This window comes from Medicago sativa, chromosome 1 (genome assembly GCF_051527215.1).
Source record: "Medicago sativa cultivar Bolivia chromosome 1, Bolivia_mono, whole genome shotgun sequence".
Lineage (NCBI taxonomy): Eukaryota > Viridiplantae > Streptophyta > Magnoliopsida > Fabales > Fabaceae > Medicago > Medicago sativa.
In genome coordinates this window covers 94,735,413-94,750,644 of record NC_140749.1, presented here as the reverse complement: position 1 = coordinate 94,750,644, position 15,232 = coordinate 94,735,413, and the positions used below count along the sequence as shown (strand labels likewise).

Below are 15,232 nucleotides of genomic sequence, written 5' to 3'. Positions count from 1 at the left end.
GAGCACTTGGTTTTATAGTCATAACAAATTTTTGAGATGAAACACTGGCTTGGTAGATTTTGTTTCCCGTGTTTTCTTTGGTTATATCTATTAAGATAAAGCCATACAAACAGACACACTTACCCTCAAGAAGCCTTGTTCAAGAACGAAGCCCAAGACCATTGGCACAGCAGTGAATATACCAATTTGGAAGAGAAACTGTGTATTCAAAGCAGCACTCAGAGCAGTATTCTTGGTTATCTTAGCCCTTTCTTCAATTATTTCACCAACACCAGAAAGTGCCTAGTACAAAAATGTTCCTTTAGTTAGCTCTGTTTGAACTGATAGCGTCATACTTAAGTATCAGACTCTTCTGGCAGATCAAACAAGACGATCAAAGCATGAAGAGTCGTATACAAAAATGTTCCTTTACTTTGTTCAATTATTCTGGTCTTTTTCTTTCACTTAAGTAACATAAAGCTAAAAAAATGTACAAACATCATAGCATGAAGAGATCCAACTTACCAAATACGTTTTTCCATAAAGAAAGGCATAAACTGTCAGCACCGTTAACTGCAAGGCGATACAGAAAAAAAATCATCAAGTGAAAAAGATCTTAGACAAACAATATACACATATATGAGGAATCAAATTCACCGGTACAATACTTTAGTACTGCTACACCATAACTTTTTAAATAGAATGTGAATTTTGTTAATTCAACCATTGAATTAAAACTATTAATTATCTGGATTATTGGTGTTGAATACTAATATGAAGTGTACGGAATGCTAATCATAATTTATCTTAATGAAATGTTGAATTTATTTTTAACAACATAAAATTTTATAGATGTGGCTAGTAAGAGAGTATCTTCTCTAATAATGTACTTCTGGTTGTATTGTATTATTTCCTTTATGATCAGTTGTCATTCAAATATTTCTAAAAACTGGTTTTGTGGGGCCAATCCTCACCTCAAACACCGGTTTTGTGGGGTTGTGTTATGTCCAACCACAAAATCTAAGATGGCCAGAGCCTTGTTCAAGATCCATCGGGCCACCTACTATCAGATTTCCGCTATCAGGCCACCCACCATTTATATCCACGCACCAATCCCAATAGCGATGAGCATAAGGGGGTGTGTTAAAGAGTCCCACATTGGATAAGAGATGGTATGAATAAGTGTTTATAAGTGGGGGCAATCATGACCTCAAAAACCGGTTTTGTGGGGTTGTGTTCTCAAGACACCTATCAACAACCTCAGTTTGGCCATTTGTTTTAGGGTGGTATTTTGCACTGAATTTAAGTTTAGTATCTGCCAATTTGAACAATTCAGTCCATAAATGATTCAGAAAAATCTTGCCTCTATCTGAAACTACAGTGGTAGAAAAAGAAAGGAAACGGACAATCTTTTGGAGGAACAACTATGCTATGTCTTTGTGAATGAAAGATTAATATAAAGTTAGCATACTTAGTGAATCTGTCAACCACAATCAGAATAAGAGGTCTACCAACATTCACGGGTCAGAAGTTAGCCAATTGGATATTTATTTCTCATTCACAGACCAAGCACATCAAGGACCCCTTTAACCAAGACCAATATGTTCAAAGCCAAACCTATCTCTTCACCCATGGTATGTGGGTTCAACCTACAGAAACATGGAGCTGCTCATCTACTCCCAGACACTTCATTTGACAGGTGCATTGGAAACACTATGAGACAATCACAAGGTCTGAAATCAGCTTCTTTCTCCATAAAATCAGTCAACTTGAGGCTTCCTGAACATCATTTAGTTGTTGTTAAGAGGATTATCAGTGTGGGCTGCAACTGTTTCTTGTTAATCTTCTCGGCTTACATTGTAGGGCATGTTGACTCTGATACTTATGTATAGACTTGGATCAGTATTATATGAGACTCCAACTCTAAATCTTGTTTCTTTATTCTTTACTAGCATTGAGACCTCTGTCCGCTTTTTTTATTGTGCTAACACATTTAAATTATATGTATAGATGTTTTTTGACTTTTAAATAGCAATAAACTATGTTTAGCTTTTACCAACAATATAACAAATACAATAAAAATTCTTATCTTTTTCAATAACACCAATAATATAGCATTCTTAAAAGCAAATTTGTTATAACTGGAAAAATAAAAAATCCACCCCAAAAAAAATCTTGTATCCCCTTTATATAATGTTAATAGATTACATCCAGCATTATTTCAATCTGATCCCTGTGCATTTATCAATCAAAACAATAATTAAATGTGACACAAAAATGGCATACCATGGTACAAAAGTAGTATCCAACTGTTGTGAAGTAAAAAGACATCATCCGGAAGAAATCAAAAAGTTGCCCAAGTCGGTATATATCCCGACTCAGGACTTGTTCACCGTTACCACTTGAAACTTTCCCCTCGAATAGTGCAATCTGATTGAGGCCCACATCCCTTCCCTTACCAACCTGTACATTTTATCATTAGAGGTGGGTTTGTAGAAGATACATCTTTAAATAACAAGCCTCACCTGAATATATTCATGATGAGTAATGTTTCCTTGACGCAATGTTGAATTGAATCCTGTGTATTAACAAGAAACCAAAGAAGAAAATGATGTGGAAAATGGAAACAATAGCAATCAAAAATAGCAATAAAAAAAATGTAGACATTCAGTTTAGATTATTCAAAATTAATTGATTCATAAAGAAATGAGGCAAGAATCATAATTGTAATCTATACTGTCAATATCAAATATAAAGACCAATATCACGTGTAGCATAGCGTAGTGACCCTTAGGCACCAGGTGAGATGTTGTATTAACAAGAAATTTGCTTTTCTGACATCAAATACTTCCTAATAACACATGGAAATGTCTAAAATACCCCCAATGTTAGTTAACTACCGCTGGCAAACCGGCAGCAGTTAACTACCGCTGCATTATCAAATTTCTGATTACAAAATCCTTTTCCCGAGAACACTCATCCTCAACTTGCTTACAAATGTTTTTTACTGGTCGATGAGGACACTCATCCTCAACTTGCATCATAACATTTAAAGCCATGGATTTTGATGTACCCGGCATGTCACATCAAAGTACCCTCATTAATGGATAATAAGCATACAGTCAGGACAAATCCAAAAGTGTGAATGATAAAAAATAAATGTAGTTGGTTTTGTGCAAGTGTTTGGTATCACTATCCTCTTTAATTCATAATTTTATGAAAAATAAAGTACTTTTTTTGATTGCTTACACACCGGTTCTCGGGAAAAGGATTGGAAATCAGAGATTTGATAATGTGCAGCGGTAGTTAACTGCTGCCGGTTTGCTAAACCGCGGTTAACTACCGCTGGGGGTATTTTTGGTTTTTCCATGTGTTATTAGGATGTTTTGAATGTCAGAAAAGCAATTTTCTAACAAGAAACCCTTATAAATACCATTACCACCAGCATTTTTTTTAAAAGCATATTTTACATGGTAATATGCCTACAATCATTGAATATGCTTAACTTTTAGAATAGGTACACCTTGAATTGCAACTATTATTCAATGAATTATTCATAAAATAATTTTGTAGCCATTAGATTTCCAAGAAAGCTCAAGCATTTTAAGTGTAGAACGTGACCAGAATATGAGATTATAACATTTTGCAGCTTCACCAGAACAACCAAAATTCTATGAAGCAAAATCAACTGCTATACCTGAGTAGATATCTTCACTAATATTGATAACACGGGAAGCCTTGCTGATACCACCGCGGGTTATGTGGAAGACTCTATCAAAAACATCAGGATGACCATAATGCATACGAACTCTGAATAGATCAAAATTAACATGTTACAGCTTCCCTTAATTTGGATATGAACAAGTGAAATGATTATTTAACATAAATGGGCTTACTTCAAAGGATTTGCTAAAACCCGCTGACCCAAAGTCACAAAACTTGTTTCTTGATTGGACATGAATGAAGCCAAAGATGACACACTGGACAGTAACATGAAAACTCGCTCAAACATAAAGCCAAATTAAGTCAAAAAGGGATATCGAATCGCACAACTTTAAATACACATACCTTCCAGTAAATACATGCTCTCTAACACCAAGTATGGTGGGAGGACGAAGACCATGATCAGAATGAAATTCCTCCAGAAGATTCCTCATCTTCAGAGCCTCCTCAAAATAGTTATCCTATAATAAAATACTGTTAAGCATAAAATAGAAAGAATTGTATAGATAAGAGAGAAAATCTCAATCTAAAATTGTTATTTCTAATGTTCTGAATCACATTAGTTAGCTCAGACTTAACTCTGTAACAAAGTAACCATGCCCACCAGTAACAGACTAACACCCAATGTGAAACGAACTCAAGGAGTGTTCTAGAACTCTGTCACTAATGATACACAATAAAATTAGCCGAGTGCATGACATGCACTTCTATCATCCCCTCATACTCAGGGTGGTTGTCTCTAAGTAAACAGGAATGTGGATTAGACTAAAGCATAGTAAGGATATCAGCCACTTGATCAAGTGCTGTAATGTGAAATACTATGGCTGAAGATCAATTTGGGAGACTTAATGATAAAGTGGGATGAACCAGTAAGATTTTATTGTGTTAATAAATTTACAATTAGCATAGCTGATAATCCAGTGCCACACGACTGAACCAAACATATTGAAGTTGACAGGCACTTCATCATTGAAAAATTAGATAGTGGCCTAATTTGCACCCCATATATCTCCTCCCAAGGCAACCATGCAGATCTTCTGACTAAGGGGCTGAACAGCATCAACTTTGAAAGTATTGTTTCCAAACTGAGAATTATATATGTTCTAGGTCATGTATGTTTGTAATTATTAGTAATAATTATATTCATGCCATTAGGTTAAGAATAGTCTATTTAAACAAATTAGTGCACGTACTTTATTCATAACTTTGAAATATATTCAGATATATTTTCTACAAGATCAATACAACTAGGAGGGACATACATAATAGGGAATGCAATATAATACTTATTCGTGTCAAATGTTAAATCAGCCATCACCTGATTCATGTCAATTGTTTGAACTGCATTTCCACGCGTAAATATAATGGCATGATTTTGATTCTCAGGTTTCCCTTCACCAAGTTTGGGATTTCCAGGTAATTTCACCGAGTATATTTCCTATGACATCAAAAGGGTTTAATTAAAGGAGTGAAAAATGCAATGGAATCCTAATGTAAGAGCAGCCTAAGAAAATACGGCAAACAAGAGATTCCAACACACACATTAACAACAATGGAAATAAATTGGGGACTCGATTTGATGACCAAAAATAAGTAAACCACTTGAGGGTCACATATGCTAATGTGTGTATGAGAAGTCCATTTTATTCCATTCTGACTAAGCAGTAAAAGATAAAATAGCAATTCACTATATGTGCTGCAAATCAAAATATATAATTAGATACTAGGCATGGATTTAGTGTGGGGGAAATGGGGTCACCTTACCCCACTTGCTTATTGTGTTTTCAACCAATACTTGGATATTTATGCAATGTGACCCCATTTATATGGTATTATTGTCTCCATTTAATCCATTCATAACACTACAACACACTATAAAACTAAGAAGAATGATAATGTGTTTCCTGATAGCATTGGTTAAAAAACCAAAAGAATTAACTTTGTATAAAAAAATGTTGTAATTATTAGATTGATAACCAACCACTAATCAATTTCCCAATTTTCACGGTGATCTTTCAAACCAAATGGACTGTGATACCAAATTAATTACAAATGAAAAAGTTGAACTATTATGCTAAGAAAAAACTATAAAAATTTAAAAAAAAAAAAAAATTGAAATAACATCAACCGATTCTCAAAAAGATAAAAAAAAAAAAAACTTGAATAAGATGAAGATATAAAGATTTGGCTAGAAAGGGAACGGAGAAAGATGAAAATCCTGGCCAGAGAACAGAATATGGAACAAACTGAAGTGTGTAAAAAGCATAGCAGAGTAGCACCTTGTCTTTCCCATTAATATCAGCTTTCACAAGCTTTGAGTAGTATTCCGTGTTCACTTTTCCATCTCTTAAAGTTTCAACAACATCAATAAAAGCAACACGAAGAGCTTCATTTCTATAAGAACAAATAATTGAAAAATTAGATGAAGCTATAGACTTTAGCATTTGTATAATGAAGAAAATCAAATAGAAAATAACCAAGGCATTAAAGTATCACAATAACATTGCAGAACTGACCTTTGCATAAGTAAAGCGATATCAACTGCTTCAGGCTTTTGCTCTTCTTTCTGCTTACCATAAATTTGACATGTCACAACATAAGTGAACTTCAGATCCGCCTGAGCACGTGCTTCAGGGGATAAATCAAAGCCACGTGTATCAGATACTTCATCAAAACCAACTCCAGCCTCCAAATCTAAACCATAACAAAAGAAAAATATTACAGGCATATAACAGAAAGCAAAAAAATACTGGTTTGTTATATCACCCCTTACCTCCAGCTGTAGTCCTCTCCAAATAGGTCTGAAGCATAAGAGCTTTCCTATAATACATCATCCCCCGAACTGCATTTCAAAATGGAGAATAGAAAATACGCGACTTCAATTTCTCATGATAAACTTTAAGAGGTTTGAATGAATTAGTATGTTGGTGTTATAGTGTGTATGTTATAAAGTGGAGAAATTGAAATGAAAGAATCAAAAGATAGTGTTGTCTAAGGAGCATCACTTGATAAGTACTAAACTTAACAGCATTCATTTTAGCCATAACATCTTATTTTACGGTCAAGATTATATCTACGTGATAAATTGCAAAAGAGTTGTATTATTTTGGCATGCAAATTTGACATCTTTTGACAACAAATTAGATAGTTAACAGAGTTCAAATATGTGGTTAATTATGTTCATTTGACCACAGCAACTAGATCTCAAACATTTGATGCAACATAATTAGTGAGGAGTACAACAACAACAACAACAACGACGCCTTATCCCACTAAGTGGGGATAATTAGTGAGGAGTAAAGCATGGAAAAATAAAAGAAGCAAATCATGTCCATTATAAATTGCAAAAGAGTTGTATTATTTTGAGATAAAAACTTGGCATCTTTTTTGACAACAAATTAGATAGTTAACAGAGATCAATTATGTGGTTGATTATGTTTATTTGACTGCAGCAAGTAGATCTCGAACATTTGATAGAACATATAAGACTAAATTAGTAACGAGTAAAACATGGAAAAGAAAGAAAGAAATAAATCATATATGGAAGCAAATATATTAAAACATTACCAGTTCTGGCCAATGTTTGCCCTCGATAAGAAGCCCAAAAACGCAATTCAAGAATATCACTAGCACTATCAAAAAGATCAGTGTCACTTGCATTTTCATCACGGCCGATTCGGGCAAGAAAGTTTTTCCACTCATCTGTAGTGAATAAATTAATCACGAACCGATAAATAACAGTAGAAAAAGAAGCACAAAAGCATGTGTATACCATAGGTCAGACATGAGTAAGAGCACAAAAATTATTTCATTAATTGCTGCAAGCAAGAAGCAACGATATTACACAAATCAATATTAAATTTTCAACATGACACATTTCAACATCATAAAAGGCACGGGGATCAACAGATCAATTAAACCAATTTAATTTCAAGGTGAAAACCGCCCAGCCCTTCTTTGGGATCCAAAAGAAAAGAAAATTAAATTCAACAGCCAAAAGTAATCCAGCTGACCATCCAAAAACAGCTAATATAAAACAAATTAATAAGATCATGCCCAACGCAAAAGCAATGTGTCCAGCGTCTGGGAGAAATTTGGGCAGATTTGGGAATGACAAATATTTTGTTTTATCCCACAACCCAGAACATAATAGAGCTTCCCCTATATCAGCAAAAAAAATAAAACGGATAAAATGGATTTAAGGTAATCAGGTTAACCTTCTCTGTCCAGTGAGAGGAAGAGAATTGATTGTAGCCAGCCAGACTGAAAGCAATTAGGTTGTCCTCATTTAAACCAAATTGTTGATCATAACATTAGATGGCCGTTAAAGTAAATTATTGGGTTGCTATGCATTTTTTTTGTGGGAAACTACATAATTAGATGGCCGTTAAAGTAAATTATTGGGTTGCTATGCATTTTTTTTGTGGGAAACTACATAATTAAGATCTTTGGCACCCCGACGGCACCACATAGTATTCCCACAAGCGCAAGTCCTTTGGCACGGCTATGGGGCGAATCTCCACTCAAGTGCTTAGGTTGGCCGGTCGGCCCCATTTAAGTTAAATAATAAATCATCACATTAGACGGCGTTAAAGAGAAGTGATATTTGTACAACCATTTTGTGACAACTTTTCACAACTCTCTCATACTCACATTATAATCTTACTCTCTTTTTTTGTTTTTCTCTCTCGATTGTTTTGACCAATATGAAGAGTGAAAAGGAAGGTTGACACAAAATTTGTCACCAAATGGTTGTACAAATGTCATTACTCTAAAGGAAATAATTGGGTTGTTGTGCATTTTTTTAGTTGGAAATTACGTAACAAGGGTGTTTGGCACGCCGATGGCCACAAAGTATCCCCACAAGCTTAAGTCCTTTTGACCAACTATGTGACAAATCTCCGCTTGAGTGCTTAGGTTGCAGCTTAAACCTCTTCGCGTCCTCGCCAAAAATGTGTTTTGCAAGGATCAAACAACGAGCTCCACCACAAGCTTCTAAATCAGCAGAGTCAGACTCATTGGGTAGTTGTTATGCATTTATCCCAAGCACAATTGAGCAGATCCGTTATTTAAATGAGAATGAGACAAAATAATTGGATCCAAACACCGTGAAAGTATTTCCATCAGCCTAACTATCGCTAAATAATAGTGTTCGGGCTTGATTTTCACCCGAAAACAATCGGCATAGGTAAAGCAAAAATAGAGCGATGAATTTCATTGATCCATGCAAAATCAAGTATGTCGTCCACTACGATCTGATATTGTAATTGAAGCCACATGAAGTTAAACTACCTGGAAATATCTTCTGAAGGTAGAACAAAATTGAAATACCATCTTCATTTTTCTTTAAAAGCTCATCCATGCTATAGAGCACAATCTCAGAATAGTAAGGTGTGAAAACACTGCACAATCAGAAAATAAGATAAGCCCAGAAACAACAAAAAGAAAAATTTCTTCAACCAATTTTTTTTTTACCTAAAAGATAACATTTGCCGAACTGGCTTTGCATGAGGCATCTTCATAAAGAGTGAATTAGCAAAAAACTCTAGCCTTCGCCTAGCCTCAAGATTTCTAGGAACGCTTGATGCAGAGTCTTTTATAGTCAGCAATGAATATAATCTTTTGACTTGCATTCTCTGCACATGCTCAAAGTTGGTATACTCACAGTAAGGTATAAAGCACACAGAAAAATATGATTAGAACATACTAATTCTGCATTTGGCCATTTCAACTTTTGAAACAAATGCCCTTCATCTCTAGCTTTGGTCAGTAAACTCCATGTGCCATAATTATCCCTAGATAAAATAGAAAATCAACATTAATCTGATCTGATAACTAATGAAATTAAGGGAGAAGGGTGAAAATTTTAACAGACCAAAGGGAAGTCCATTTCCAAAAAACAATATGTATATAATTGTATAAGAAAAACTGCAACAAACCTCATATCTATAGAAAGGACATCATATCGTACAACATCGTAAAGATCCTGCACAGCCCTAACTGCACCTCTTTCAAGCTCAGGTGTTTCAGTCTCTTTCTATAAGAAGTCAATACATAAGATGAGTTCAAACTTCAAATTAAAAGGAACCAATTTAAAATTAAGTATCACACACACACACACACACACACACACACACACAGATATATATATATATATATATATATATATATATATATATATATATATATATATATATATAGCGAGTGAGAATGATATTTTTATGTGAGAATGGTAGGAATGATTTTCAGCCGTTAGATTAAAAACTAATGGTTGAGATTTAAATGCTCTATTAAAACAATCATGTGCCTCTTCTTTTGTGTTTGTATGTATAGACATATATGTATGTATGTATGTATGTATACACACATATGTTTGTATGTATGAACAATAAAAACTTTCCCAATAGGTGAATTTAACTCGGAGGATTAATAGTTTGGTCAGGTTTGTAAAAAATCCATTGATAAACACAATAATAGAACTTAAAAAATTAAATACAAACCAGAATCCCCATCAGTGCAGTTATTCTTGATATCACAACAGCCAGCTTATTCAGTCGAAAGTCCACATGAATACTCCTCTTTGTTGCACTAGCATTAATATCATCATATATCCTTTCAACCCTGGTACAACAGCAACAATTGCAAATGAGTAACAACACATAAGTCAAAATATCAATACAAATCTCATCATATAATGGAAATATGGTTCCATCCACTTCAACATTACAGCAGTTACATACCACATTCTTCCTGCATCATCTAATACTTCTATTAAAATGTGTTTAACAGCATAGTAACACTCCTGAACTGCATACAACATATAGTCGTCTCTTGAAATCCTATCCCAAAGCTCATCTTGAGTATCCTTATTACTCTCAACAGCAAGATCCCTAGCCAAAAATATCTACATGATTGTGCACAATAACTAATCAGTGAATCATTACAAAATATAAAGCAATGGGCATATTAGAGTATAGTAAATATAGCATTGTAACTTAATCCTTAGCTAGAAGTAATGTAAATCTTGTGTACACAACATAAAAGGTTGTGTCATCACTTTCAGAAATAGAAAATAATTCTCACATAGCAAAAAACCCTAACATTCAGATTCTGTCTTTTCTCTCTAAACTGTGTTTATCAGAGCACACGTAATAAGCAAAGGTCGCATGAAAGTATATATAAACAATGTGATAAAATGCTTGGTAAGGTTGCCCAAGCCTTAAATGTACTACTTCGGCCATATCTTTAGTCAATGTGGGATTTTAACACGCCACCTCAAGCCCACGACCAGACAACTTGTACTCTAGCTTGGACAAATGCAGGTAGCATAATAATAGAGATTACAACACACTCTCAAGCCTGTGATTGGATATTTGGAAAGTGGACTAATGTTAGTGGCCCATTAAAATATTTAAGATAGACTCTAATACCAAGTTGCATAATTTAGAATTAATGACTTGCATTTCACAATGAAACTTTGGTTGCCAATATCCATAGCATCGTCACTCTATTTGGTGAGCTGAACCAATATTACCACAATTCAGAGCCTATCCGAGATTTACGAATAGTCCATATGCAACATCCATGCACCAAGCCAAATAGGGCTTGGTGAGAGGGAGAGCATTTGAAAACACCCAAGACCCACATTGACTAGAAATAGGGCCAAAACAGAGCTTATAAAGCCAAGGCTGTCTTATCCTCATCTTACAAGCTAACTTCGTGGGGTTCACTTACGCCCTTAATCTAGCATGGTAATAGATTCTGTCCTGAATCAGTTAATGGGTCAGTTGAATTATCCACGCAGTAGAATCAACAGTCCTAGGCATGAGATGGTATAGTATTAAAAACCAAAATTCATTGATAACTCGAGTGCATTCTGATTGGTGCTTTTAATGGGTTCAATCCATGCTAAATCATTGTGTTCCAAGGTTGTTTTGAAATTATTCACCTGTGTAATCGATGATTGATGTCCAAAACAAGCCATAATCGATTATCGTGCTCTGTAGCATGGGTACTTCGAAATTCATGTCTTACCACTACCCGGTACTCATGGGTAATTACCGAGTACGTACCAAAATTGTTAATTTTTTAAAATAAAAGAAATGGGTACTCCATTTGGGTACATGTTGGGTACTTTTTGAGTGCGTACCTGAGGTCAGATAAATAAATATATAGTTGTTTGTTACTACAAAAAATAATAAAATTAGGTTTTCTTATTATGTTTTTATGATTTTAATACTTTTGTTACTATATTGTATACTCTTTTCCTAAATAATCCCTCTGTGCCTTTTTAGTTGTCGTTTTAGGGTTATTTACATACCAAGGAAACTAATAAAAAAAAAAAATCAAGGAGACTATTTGTCTTTTATTTATAATCTCATTGTCCCTTAATAATATATCATCTCATTTCACTTGCTTCTTTCTCTACAATAAATACTAAAGGAATTATTGACAGCATGAAAATTAATGTCGCATAGAATTTTGAAAACGACAAGTAAATAAGAAAAAAAAAACTACAAATGTGACAAGTAAAAAGGAATTGACGAAGACGTAACAATTACCCAAGTCAAGTTATCTAAATATCTTCTTTCTATCCTAATTTTCTTGATTTTGTATCAACCCTGGTGAGAATGATTGGTTTTATCTATTATTATGTTCCTTTATGCGAATCAATTACCCCTTAGTTTTGAACAGGGTGGAAAATCCCCATTGGTTTAGTTCGAGGTGAGGAATCGTTGTGTTATAAATGGAGAAGCATCCCTTAGAGTGTAACAGAAAAGGTATAGTTGTGGTTGTATCAACTCAGATTAGCAAAAGAAATAACGAGGATATTATAAAATATATACTCAATATTCTAGCAAGCAATAAAAAAAAGTTAAAAAAATGATAATGATTCTACTCGAGACGCGGAAAATGAGCTTGTAATACAACCAATGTTGAAAATGAAAAATCTGAAATTACCTTGCTTGCAAGTAGAAAAAGTGGCCACTGAACCAAAGGAATATCTCCAGAATTTCGTGGCATTAAAAGCAACTCCAGTTCACTACAATAAAGGAAAAAATGGCATCAATATCCCACAGGTCCGTGGATCAAACCAGGCTCTGATACAAACATTAAGCTGAATAATAATATATTTGTATAAAAGAGAAAGGAGTATACAATATAAATACATAAGGCACAACCTACTCAACCCCTAAGGGTTTGCTTGGAGGCGTATGGAGTATACAATATTTTAAATGAAGTTTGTTTGGTTCAATTTTTAGGAGGGAGGGGAGGGAGGGACTAGGGAGGCAGGAATGCTAAAAAAACAACTTATTATATTGACAACATTACCCTCAGTATTTTTGTTAAAATCCTATTATCATTTTTTTTCATGTCAATTTCATTAGTTTTCATAATGACTCATTTTTTTGTTGCAATCTCTTTCGTTCCATTTTTTTCCAAGTTCAATTTTTTTGTTACAACCTCTTTCTTTCCAATTATTTTCACGTTCCTTTTTTTTTTTTTTGTCATTTGCCTTTTTTTTACATCATTTTAATGTTTCATGTCATAGAGGCCATGTGGAAGTAGTAAAAAACTTGTTACACAGTCATATCCGTAAATTAAATAGTGTTGTAAGATTTTAAGGGTAAAAGGGTAAATTAATTTTAAACAGCTATTCCAGTATCAGATAAGAAGCGGAGGCAAATAAAGATAGGAAAATGATACAGGGTCCGATGACTAACAAGTTGGTTATATAATCTTCCTCCCTTAGATTTCTGATAATCTCATTCCAAAACGGGGAGAACCGAGCAGCATCAACTTTGTTCTTTTCAACAACCTTCAAATGAACAGTGAAAAGAAAAGTAAATTGCTAAACTTCAAAAAAGGTTCAGCCCACATGAGAAAAATGCAATATAACCTAGCAATCAATATGAATAAATATATAATTCGTAGTAAAGAAGTATCCTGGAACAACCATAACAATTTAAACTAATTTAATTTTTCAAGTCTTCATAGCTAAAGGCAATACCTGAACAGAAGACAGTTGGGCACTCCTGAAAAAAATAGAGAAAAAATACGTAAGCTTATATATTAAAAAAAAAATACACAAATTATGGGGCAAAACAGAAAAAAAGAAGAAGATACAGTATTGCGGTACAGTTTTGCCACTCTCAGATTACAGAAAATAGCGGTTTGTTCAAATTCCGTAACGCAACAGTGTTATAGCAACATTATAGCTACTATTTGACAACATTTTGTACCAAGCAGTGTATGGTTGAAAAATAGCAAATTGTTCAAATTCCTCTACAATATAGTGCTGTTATAGCTTGCTATTTAACAACACCAGGAAGAGATAGAACAATAATGTAGTTTTACTATTTCTTTTCTTTTTGCAGTTTGTATGCGCATGGGCCTTATGGGCCTTTTGTTTCCTTCCAGTTTTTATTGTTTTCTACAGCTATAACTAACTGCAGTTTAGTAACAGCAATGCGTTCAGCTCCTCTATGTATACAAAAAATAGAGTGGGCCAAGCAATTTAACATTTCAGGAAGTCAATTTAGATTTTCACACAATGAAATGTTTTCTCGTTCAAATTCTTGTAGACGCTTTAACGGACAGCTACCTTCCAACTACAGAATGAAAAATCACAATTAAAACAAGAAAAATCACAGATCACATGCAACACCTGTTGGGAAGAGCAACATGAAGAGTGTCCATGAAAGCTCCAGGAAACTGCTCAAAAAGTTTTTGCAGGGCTTCCAATGACCTTATCTGATGACCATATGCAACCAAGAAAATATTAATGCTAAGAAAATTTATATTAACATGTACAGAAGGGCAGGACCAACAGCAGGTAAAAGATATTAATACTAACAAAGCATACTATTAAAAGGATTTACAAGTTGTTCAATCATTACATACCTCTCCCAGACGAGCTCTTGCCCCAAGCAAGAATCCCCATACGGCCGATACAAGTGTGTAAAACACATATATGTCCAATAGATAAATCTGAAATTAAAAGAACTAGCAAATTGGAAACAACTACCAAAACCCACAACAAAAAGAACGGAGAAAAAATGTCATTGTGATAGTTAAAGGAAATAATAAATTATTGATGATGGAAAAACAATTAGAGATCGGTGTATAACCAGAAATACTAACTTATATAGGTTATCTCAACCACAAGCTTCTATACTATTTACAAAATGCCAAACCAGAAAAGAAAGAAGAAAAAAACGGTACTGGCAATAAAAATAAAAGCAGCTGAGCAGGGCATAAGATGTCCTCTTCTCAGTTGATATTATTTGAAGAAAGGCGCTTAGTAATTAAGCACAATAAAAGGATTTATAGTATTGATTAATCCATTTAGCCAACTCTACTTGGTAGTAAAAGACTTGATTATTGTAATCAAAACGGGGGGTAAAAAAGAAGAAAACAACGGCAATGCACTTACGAAAAACACTGGAGCCCACACGCTAACAACAGTCAGAGCATTGTGATTATCTGCAAGAATAAAGGCACTTTAGTAACTGATAGTATCAACACG

General features: G+C 34.2%; 1 protein-coding gene across 4 annotated transcripts in view; it reads right to left on the bottom strand.

The window, feature by feature from the left end:
- The window catches only part of GSL10 (glucan synthase-like 10), a 36,042-nt gene that overhangs the window by 5,436 nt on the left and 15,374 nt on the right, over positions 1 to 15,232 (bottom strand). For all 4 annotated transcript variants that reach the window (XM_085741380.1, XM_085741382.1, XM_085741379.1 and 1 more), the window contains exons 21-44: positions 15,140 to 15,189; positions 14,608 to 14,694; positions 14,372 to 14,457; positions 13,715 to 13,739; positions 13,428 to 13,522; positions 12,664 to 12,745; positions 10,443 to 10,606; positions 10,203 to 10,323; positions 9,642 to 9,739; positions 9,410 to 9,497; positions 9,178 to 9,338; positions 8,995 to 9,104; positions 7,270 to 7,404; positions 6,476 to 6,544; positions 6,219 to 6,396; positions 5,982 to 6,096; positions 5,021 to 5,140; positions 4,048 to 4,163; positions 3,876 to 3,959; positions 3,677 to 3,789; positions 2,505 to 2,557; positions 2,266 to 2,442; positions 505 to 552; positions 124 to 282 (exon numbers count right to left, since the gene is read on the bottom strand). In XM_085741380.1, the coding sequence (XP_085597506.1) occupies positions 124 to 282; positions 505 to 552; positions 2,266 to 2,442; positions 2,505 to 2,557; positions 3,677 to 3,789; positions 3,876 to 3,959; positions 4,048 to 4,163; positions 5,021 to 5,140; positions 5,982 to 6,096; positions 6,219 to 6,396; positions 6,476 to 6,544; positions 7,270 to 7,404; positions 8,995 to 9,104; positions 9,178 to 9,338; positions 9,410 to 9,497; positions 9,642 to 9,739; positions 10,203 to 10,323; positions 10,443 to 10,606; positions 12,664 to 12,745; positions 13,428 to 13,522; positions 13,715 to 13,739; positions 14,372 to 14,457; positions 14,608 to 14,694; positions 15,140 to 15,189 (2,534 nt within the window). The remainder of the gene's footprint in view (positions 1 to 123; positions 283 to 504; positions 553 to 2,265; positions 2,443 to 2,504; positions 2,558 to 3,676; positions 3,790 to 3,875; positions 3,960 to 4,047; positions 4,164 to 5,020; positions 5,141 to 5,981; positions 6,097 to 6,218; positions 6,397 to 6,475; positions 6,545 to 7,269; positions 7,405 to 8,994; positions 9,105 to 9,177; positions 9,339 to 9,409; positions 9,498 to 9,641; positions 9,740 to 10,202; positions 10,324 to 10,442; positions 10,607 to 12,663; positions 12,746 to 13,427; positions 13,523 to 13,714; positions 13,740 to 14,371; positions 14,458 to 14,607; positions 14,695 to 15,139; positions 15,190 to 15,232) is intronic.